This window comes from Bison bison, unplaced genomic scaffold (genome assembly GCF_000754665.1).
Source record: "Bison bison bison isolate TAMUID 2011002044 unplaced genomic scaffold, Bison_UMD1.0 scf7180017864260, whole genome shotgun sequence".
NCBI classification, from domain to species: Eukaryota; Metazoa; Chordata; class Mammalia; order Artiodactyla; family Bovidae; genus Bison; species Bison bison.
This window is the reverse complement of record NW_011494832.1, coordinates 5,795,035-5,804,814: the sequence shown is the minus strand read 5'-3', so window position 1 is coordinate 5,804,814 and position 9,780 is coordinate 5,795,035. Positions and strand designations below refer to the sequence as shown.

The following is a 9,780-nucleotide window of genomic DNA, read 5'->3' as shown; positions in this document are numbered from 1 at the left end:
GTGGGAGAGAGTAAAGGGCTGTTGTTAAACAGTTTCTTACCGTAAGAGGGAGTTCAGACCTAGATCTTTCCAGTTAATCACACAACAAACTTAGCTCATCGCAATAAAAAGCAGCTCAGAGCCGACGGGCTCTTTTAGGCTCTGAGTCGGAAGAGGGTTCTTTCACCCAGGCATCTGCTCCAGTGGGATCCGCCAGCACACCCAGCAGGACCATGTGGGTGACCAGACTTCTGCCAGTCCTGCTGCTGCAGCACGTCCTCCTCCACCTCCTCCTGCTTCCCATCGCCATCCCCTATGCAGGTTAGTTTTCTCCTTTAATATTATTATTTCACTCTCTCTTGCTAACCTTTGCTTTCCCTAGCTCTCCCTTTGCCTTACTCCCAGCATCCTTCCTTAACTCAGTTTGTGGTAAGGTTTTTTAAACCTCTCATTTATCTTTCTTTTGACATGCTTTTGCTGTTTGAAAAGCATTTAAAATGATAATTAGCATCCCCCCTGTTGTTTCCACCCATTTCCCATTGATCCAGCCCCATCTCACTTAGCCTGATAGTCCTGGATGGTGGAATGGGAATGGAGTGCTAACACAGGCTTGGAGAAGTTTAAAGCTGAACAGAGGGTCTAATCTGAACGGGGACAGTGATGGTCAGTACAGCAGGGACACAATTTTTTTTTTTTTCCAGAGACAATTTTCCACGACAGTCCGCTATCCCACATCACTCAGTCAACATTCAGGGCCAAATTATGACTTAATACAGGTTTTCATTTGGAGAAGGCAGATTAAACTCTGAGTATATGCATGTTATAAAAATGAAAGAGAAAGCCTCTCTTCTAAGGTCTTACTCTTTCTGAGTATGGAAGCCTGCCTTTTGGACACTGCAGTGCAAAGGAGGCAAAAATTGTGTGACTTGATAATAGCTGCAGAACTGCTCCTTTTGGTGTCCTGCTTTCTCCCCAGAATTTACAGGTTGGGAAGGAGTTGCTTGGGAGTTCATATTGTCTGGAAGTTTAGACTTTCATTTGCTGCTTTGGGAAGTTTTCTGTTGTTATCAGGGCAAGAGGAAACATCTGTATTTGGTTGTATTATCACTGTCGTGGCTGGGATGCCAACAGGAGAGGGTAGTGAGCATCAGAGGTGGGCACAGGGGAATAAAGGAATAGAACAAATGCCCAGATGGTAGACATGGTTTTTTAAAAAATAATACAAGACAGAGAACTGGCTATATTTTTTGAGATAAGTTAAATATGAAATTTATCAGACCTCTGATCTAGTTTTCGATGTAATCCAAAGGGTGAAAACACCAAGAATTTGCAAGTGACAAGAAAAGTCATTCAGTCCTACCTGGCTTTCTTTGATTTTGTGATGTGTTCTTTTTGGAAAACAACACTGTGTGGAAAGGGTCAGTTGGAAAACATTTATGTTAGATTTCTAAAGAGATTGGAAAAAAGTATCAATCTAACAGGTTATCACCCTTGAGATGTGTCGTGTTAAAATTAATTCTTATATGACATTGCTGGTTTGGGGGATTTTGAGCCTAAATTGAAATGATGGCTAACATTTTGAGGATTTTCATTTCTAAAATTAAAATGTTGATGGGCTGACGTAGAATATGGTTACCTAGAGTCATCTGTGCTAATACATGGGGATCGCGGCGTGGAAAACCCAAACAGTAGATCAACCATAGACAATGTCTATCTGCTTTTGGCATGCATTTGAAACTTTGGCAGGAGATATACATTTGCAATTATATTTCACTTTGGCTAGTGTTGAAATGACTGCATTTCCTGAATATAGGGAGAATGGAACCCAAGAGAATGCTGCAAGCAAGAAGAAGTTGGGAATTACAGATAATAGAATAATTCCTAGAGTGGATAATGTTAAAATTGTTATCCAAAAGAGGATTTCCCTTTGTCAAGTTTATTTTGATAGTTTTTTAAAAAACATAACATTCTTCAAAGTAGAAAACATGGCTAGCCCTCTTAGAACATACAAAGAAAGTCTGTTCTTTTTTATAACATCTAAAATGGAACATTGAGAACTTTGTTATTGCTGGTACTTGCTTAGGTTATACTTTTTTGATTTATCTGATGACTCTGCATTTTTACATACTGTGAGATAACACAATATTTAAAACGAAGTCGGTATTATAATGAGCTGATAACCAGTTATGAGCAGAATGTATTATGGAGATATTTTTAGAAAAGCTTCAAAAAACTTGAAGAAATATTGATTGTTACAGACCCAAGCCATCTTTATAAGAAACTAGTCCACATAGGATTATCCTCCATCATCCCACCTGCACTGGATACAAATATCCAATTCCTTCTAACAACAACAAAGGAACATTAAAGGAGCCCCTATTGTCAAGGAGTCTGTGCAAGATTTACAGATGAACAAATGGCAAAAAGACCTACATTTGTTGAGCAACTGTTATGGACCTGGTTCTAAAACAAAGCTTATTTAATTCTAATAAGATTGGCATTATTGGATTGACTCATTTTACAGAAGGAAACTGAAGTTAAACTCTTAATTATTTTGTCTTATTATCTTAGATAATGGATAGAACTGAGATTCTTACCTAAATCTACGTGAATGAAATATGCAATGTGCATTTTTTCCTTTTATTTATATTGAAAACAGAAGCAGTGAAATCAATCAAAACTTACTTAAAAAAATCTACTTTAGTTAGTAATACAAGGATGATTCTGTGTTAAAAGTAGTATTATGTTACGGTTGAGAGTTCATTTCTAGCTTAGAAGATCAAATAAGGTTTAGGGGGTATGTAATAGCCGAGTGGAGTATGAAAATATAGGTAGCAGTATGCTCAGTACTTAAGTCAGGGAAACATAAAGTGGCTGAAGGTACTGAAATAAGCAAGTATATCAAAGGACAGGTAATCATGTAGGGGTGGTGTACTGAGTGCCTGAGGAGGAGGAGTATGACCTAGGTCTGGAAAAATAGACTAGCATGTATATGGGCTTCCCAGGTGGCACAGTGGTAAAGAATCCGCCTGCCAATGCAGGAGACAAAAAAGATGCAGGTTCAATCCCTGGGTTGGGAAGGTCCCCTGGAGGAGGAGGAAATGGCAACCCACTCCAGTATTCCTATCTTGAAAATCCCATGAACAGAGGAACCTGGTGGACTAGAGCCCATGGGGTCACCAAAAGTTAGACACGACTGAGTGTGGTGCATATGTATGCTTGAACATCACACTAAATTACATTATTTTAAACATTATGGATGGTTCTGAGTTCACAAATACATGGATGAAGTGTGGTTGCTTTGGCTGGGGTGTGGAGGAGAGCTGTAGAAAGAAACAGACAATGAAGCAAGAGACCAGGAAGAGGCTGAAGGAGGAAGTGGAATGAAGTAGAAGGAAGGAGATGCCTAGGGAGGGTCCTAAACTCATACTGAACATCATTTCATTTGTAAAACTTTTTGGAAGAGATAATTACGCTGCTTCTCAAATACTGACATTTGATTGAAATCTGATTTGATCCTTTCTTGATATCTTTACTTGTGATATTGTTCACTTCTCTAAAGAAGGGGAGAAAATTGTCTGCTTATGAATCCAAGTCCTAGATAATAGAAATGAAGATTTGGACTTGTTTTTATGATTTTTGCCTCTGGGAAGTAAATTTCCAGTCACCACCATTCCCTTCCATTAATTATTTGTGTACTTTCATCTTAACATCTTGCCACTTCAAGCTGTTAATCACTAATCACGTGGGTAGGTTTCTCAGAATATGTGGAGCCAGATTCCTGCTTCTTTCCACACCCTGCAAATCCTTTCCTTTGCATGATTTTCCTTTGAAGTCAATGGTTAGTCCATACAGAGAAGAAATATATGAGGTACTGAGAGAAATGAGTGTGAGGCCTGGGGACCAGAGGGAGAAATGTGTCTTTCTTCAAGCACCTTGATACATTTGACCCTACTTTCTGTTTGTAGGTTTTCACTAAGATCCTAATGATTTCAATTCTAAAACTGGGACTTAAGTTTTTTTTTAGGAAATGTAGCTTTGAGAATGTTTTCCCATACTGAGGGAAGAGGGAAAAGGAGTTGCAGTTTAAAATACAGGAAAGTATGACAAAGTTGCAGTGATCTCTTACCCTTTGATTTCATTTCAGTATTTTGTTTATAAACTTCAACTAACAGTCATGCACAAAAAAATAGTAGGGAAAATCTTATCCAAAGATATTTTTGAGTTTCCTCCAAAATTAAGTTTGTGTTTTAACTGTTTTTAGCAAAACAAGCATCAGTTGTTAATACATATGGAAGAGAAAGTATTTTCAGCAAAGGAATTTTATTTTCAGATGCTGTTTTTGAATGACTCCTGTTTTAAATTTTTGTTTTATTGAAGAAGGAATTAATTTTATAGGTGTGTGGATTACATGATGTACAACTAGCTTGAACTTTGCAGTTTTGAGTAATCATTTACTGACCTAGTAGAGATGACTGAATTATAAGGGAAAGCTTCTAAGTCAGTAGAAATAAAGAGTGAAGAGGGAATCCTAGTATCTGGTTCTGATTGCCTCTGATTAGCTTTGTAACCCCAGACAAGCTTTTCTCTCCTATTTATTATCTAGTAAAGGGAAATTATAGATTTATTTGTTTTTCAGGATACTTTTTGATCTTTAGATGAAAGGTAGTGATCGAAAGTTTGTCAGCAAGCAAGAGTAGACTATTTTTATGAGGTACAGCCACACATTAACACATTTCTATAGGTCAGCTGAGGATCTGCAGAATTAAACATAACCAATGATCCCACAGAAACCCCTTTTCTCTATAGTCATCCTCAATGCCTTCCTTCTGTTGTCTGGTTCTGAGAAAACAAAACAGAGCACTGACCAGGGGTGCTATTTTTTGTAATTAGTAAAACGCATATCTGAACTCAGTGTTTGTCTTAGACTTTTTAAATTTAGTTTTACATTCTTCTCTCACACTTAAACATATGTAATAAATGCAATATACATTAGGCCAATTTAAGTTCTGTACTTTTAGTTAATTTAATTGATGATATATATATATATAACATATTTTTTCCATTTTGGTAATAGTTTTTTGAATATATTTTTTGCATCTATTACTATTTGTCTCTAAGAAATATTCCAATTTATACAGAAATTCAGATGATTTTTATGAAATCATCTGAAGAAATAGTGCATCTATGAAATAGTGCACCAGGGTCAAAGGAAGGAAAAACTCTTAGTGGTGAAACTTAGCTCCCATTAACATGGTCATGTGGCAGATATCAAAATTTGAAAAGAATAATACCACTTCTTAGCTTGGGAGAATAATGATTTCTTCTCTTATGCCAGAAATTAAAGGATGAAATTTCAAAAACAAAAGTAAAATTTTGCATATTCATAATGTTTCATAATCCAAATTGATTTCCATATGATTACAGTTTAAATCACTCCTTTTAGTTCAACTATAACTTTTATTTTGTATCAATAGATTGAATAATGGGATATTAGCATTTAAGGTAATAAAACAAAGTCACTTGGAAAGTCAATAAGAATGCCAGAATTATCATCAGTCTGCCAACATTATGCAAGGCATTTGGTCCACACTCAATGAGTAACATGTTGATAGATTATTTGGTTGACTGAGTTTCTATGTTAAAATGTCTTCTAAATTATATCTCTTTTACCATAGCCATTTCATCTTGTAGGGCAAAGAAAAGTTGAAGAAAAGAAAATAAAATGTAAGCATTATTATAGAAATTAGTTCCAGTCTTTTGGGGATTTTATTCTGGGGTTTTACAGAGAACCAGAAATTCAGAGGAATTCATGTTTCCTCCTGTTTCTTGTGGACTTCATGTTAGGATAGATATTAGCGAGTAGCATTTGCATGTTTAATAAAATGACTGGTGGCAACTAGTGGTTGCTGGCAAGCTTCAGAGTATGATGCTATTCTTGTTATCTCACTCTGTTAAGCCATATTCCCAAATTTCCTGCACAAAAATTTTCATCCTCTTTTCTTGACACATTTCACCATGTTTAAAGACCGGAAATGATTTCTTTTTCTGACATGCAAGTTATTTCTCTATTGATACCTTTAACCAAATCTTCAGAAACTATATATAAGCCATATTTTCATATACTGTCTTAGCAAATCTTAGAGGAGGATGGCATTGTAAGTGTTTAAGAGTGGGGGTTCTGAATCCAGGCAGCTGGATTTTGAATCAGATCGTCTAAGTTGTCAGTTTTCCCCTGTATCTTGGTTTCTTTATCTTAAAAATTTATTGCTACCTTTGTTATAAGGGTATTCAAAAGTTGGACAGGCAGGGGAGGGGCACAGTTATGTCCATCCTTTATAAAATAGCTACTGTCTCTTAGACAATTTGATCCTCATTGTGAAGAGGAGATTATCATTAGAGACCAGGTAACTTTGGATAAATTAAGAATGAAGAAGTTCTTCATATTCCAAAATTATTCAAAGATTAAGTCTTTTGGGATGTTTTGGCTCTGCTCTTGGGTTTTTAGTAGGAGGCTTCATGTATCTAGGGGCCTGGTAGAATACTATGATGAAGAAAAATGATATTGCTTCATTAAAGGATGAAGTTTTACATTCATTTGATTTATAGTTTTTGGCTTGATTTCAAAACAAGCAGTTCAGCGATACTAAGAAATAGTGCCCCCAAACACAGAAAACTCTTATGTAGGAAATGAGAAAGACTAAAATATGAATAGAATGAAATATTTTAAAGAGCAAGTCAAGTATTTATCCAGTGCACCATTTTTAAGGAGAAGTTTCTCACCTGTCATTGAATTGGCTTATGTAATTAGTATTAATACTATAAGTTACATAAGATCAATTATAGAAGGAAATGACAAATTAAATTATAGAACATGATATGATATGATATGCCCTGGCACTTGCTTTCATACTGTTTGGAGAATATCATGTTACTTATTTCTTAAGAGTGAACTCTGTCCTAATTTTTAAAAGCATCCTTCATTTGAAAGAATGTAGATAAGTGACTCTGTATGAGAAGTTATTTTTTCTTCACAATTAAGTATTCCTTTCTTGCTCTTAATTATCTGAGAGTATCATTCCCCACATCATTCTACCTCCAAGCCCTGGAGGTCTGGTATGTTGTCAAAATCACTATCTTGTAGATGATTCTTAAAGGATATTTTACTATATGACCCTTAAAATATTTTCCCCTATGTTTTTAAAAATTATTATTATTAATAGAAGGACAGAAGAAAAGAAGAAACACACTTCATGAATTCAAAAGGTCAGCAAAGACTACTCTAATTAAAGAGGACCCATTACTGAAGATAAAAACAAAAAAAATGAACACTGCAGACCAATGTGCCAATAGATGTATTAGGAATAAAGGACTTCCATTCACTTGCAAGTAAGTTGCTTCATTTTGTTCTTAGAATAATTTTCCAAATATAGAATGTGCTCATTATCATCATTGGTTTTGAATTCAATGGGATGTGCTCTTAAAATTATAAGCTTGATTTTAGTTTTAACTCATTATAACAGAAGACTTAGCTCTCATTTGATGGAAATATGTGTAAGGGAGAACACATGAGCCACAAGATTGTTTAGAATTCAGTGGTTTTAGTTATGGAATTTGTATTTTCCCATTTTATGAACGATTGAACTTTAGGAACTAAAATCCAATTAGATTAACTTTTTATTTCTGATATTTTAAAATATTCTGTTCAGAGTAAACTTTTTCTTATTTTCCTCACAAGAGGAGTGGAGGAATTTTCAGAATATAAATTGGGCAACAGTCAAAACTTACTGCAACATATTGTCTTTAGGGCTAGAAATAAAAAGTGTTGATATAATTAGATTAAAAACCTAGGGGTATTGGTGTCAGCAGCAAAAGCTTAAACAGCCTCTTAAAGTAGTTAGGAGGTAGTGTGATGAAGTTTTAGATGAAAAGTGATGGAGCAATTCAAGGAGGCACGAGGGGACTCAAATCGGGAGTTGTCTCATCTTTTGAAAGTTCTTCTGCACCTTCCAGGAAAATTCCTTCCCACTTTGTCAGTACTCTCAGAGCATAAAACTTGGAGTTTGGGGCCATGAAGGTGACAATTTCATCTGAATAGTCTTCCAAATTGCCCGAAGAAAATTCATGTTCTAGTTCTGCAAAAAACATTCCTTCCTCTCACTTTTCATTGTTTTTTCCCCTATTTCATTCCATTTCAATAGCACTGCACAGGGCCGCCTGTCACTTTTGAAGTCTACTCTATTACATTTGGCTTGTGACACATGATGTGAACACAGATTTTAGGAATGTCACGGCCAGAATTCCTATATTCAAATTGCCTTTCTCAGGGAAATAAGTGTTATGGGTCTGAGGAGAAAGGACATGGTCAGAGGAAGTCTTCCATAGATTTAGTGGGAAGACAGACTATCTCTTTTCTTTTCATTTATATCTCCTCTAGAAGTATTATAGCCAAATTGCCACTTACTGGGAGATATTTCCTGGCACAGGGAGTGGGGAATTAACTTTGCAAGTAATTCATATGATAATTCCATCTTTCTCTGACTTTCCTAGAAAAGTCTTGATATTAAAAAAAAAAAATAGAGAAAATTACTCTCAATCAACATCTCAGCTGTGTAGATTTATGGAGATGTTCTTCTGGCAATTGAGGAGGTTGGATTTATTGTATTTTTCCCTCTCAGGGTTAGAAGGGCAGGGCAAAGGGAATGGGAGAAGAACCACATCTCATTGTTGATTTTTAACTTTGAATCTGAAAATGCACTCTCCTGGGTCCACAAATAAGGAAAGTACTGCTAAGCCTCAAGTTTTACACTAGTCAGCCCTTTGGCTAGAAAAAACAAAACAGACTTCCCTTTGTTTTATTTAGGAGAAACTAAAATGCTTTTGTTGTGTTGGAGAAGACATGTGACCTGATTAATAAATCTCTACATATCCCATGTATATGAGGTTTCACACTTTTCTGCCATATTCTGGTTGAGTTATATTTAGTCACCAAATTTAAGCCAACCTGTGCAGAAAACCACTTGTGGTAATACCAATGTATGACCAAAATTCTCTGCCCAGAAATGGTGTCATCCTTCACACTTGTCTATCCTAAATATATATTGGCTTCCCAGATAGCACTAGTGGAAAAAAACTTACCTGCCAGTGCAGGAGAAGTAAGAGACATGGGTTTGATCCCTGGGTTGGAAAGATCCCCTGGAAGAGGGCAAGACAACCTGCTCCAGTGTTCTGCCTGAAGAAGGCCATGGGCACAGGAGCTTGGCAGGTCACAGTGCATTAGGTCACAAAGCGTGACACAAGTGACCTAGCATCACTTCAACAGTATGTGAACCGTGAACTTCCTGATGTTCAAGCTGGTTTTAGAAAAGGCAGAGGAACCAGAGTTCAAAGTGCCAACGTCCGCTGGATCATCAAAAAAGCAAGAGAGTGCCAGAAAAACATCTATTTCTGCTTTATTGACTATGCCAAAGCCTTTGACTGTGTGGATCACAATAAACTGTGGAAAATTCTGAAAAAATGGGAATACCAGACCACCTGACCTGCCTCCTGAGAAATCTGTATGCAGGTCAGGAAGCAACAGTTAGAAATGGACATGGCACAACAGACTGGTTCCAAATAGGAAGAGGAGTATGTCAAGGCTGTATATTGTCACCCTGCTTATTTAACTTATATGCAGAGTACATCATGAGAAATGCTAGACTGGAAGAAACACAAGCTGGAATCAAGATTGCTGGAGAAATATCAATAACCTCAGATATACAGATGACACCACCCTTACGGCAGAAAGTGAAGAGGAACTAA

At 36.4% G+C, this 9,780-nt stretch overlaps 1 protein-coding gene across 2 annotated transcripts in view; it reads left to right on the top strand.

Moving 5' to 3' along the window:
* Positions 1 to 8: 8 nt before the first annotated feature.
* HGF (hepatocyte growth factor (hepapoietin A; scatter factor)) overlaps positions 9 to 9,780 on the top strand; it is an 82,560-nt gene continuing 72,788 nt past the window's right edge. For both annotated transcript variants that reach the window (XM_010848130.1, XM_010848129.1), the window contains exons 1-2: positions 9 to 300; positions 7,203 to 7,368. In XM_010848130.1, coding sequence (XP_010846432.1) covers positions 213 to 300; positions 7,203 to 7,368 — 254 coding nt within the window. In that variant the 5' untranslated portion in view covers positions 9 to 212. The remainder of the gene's footprint in view (positions 301 to 7,202; positions 7,369 to 9,780) is intronic.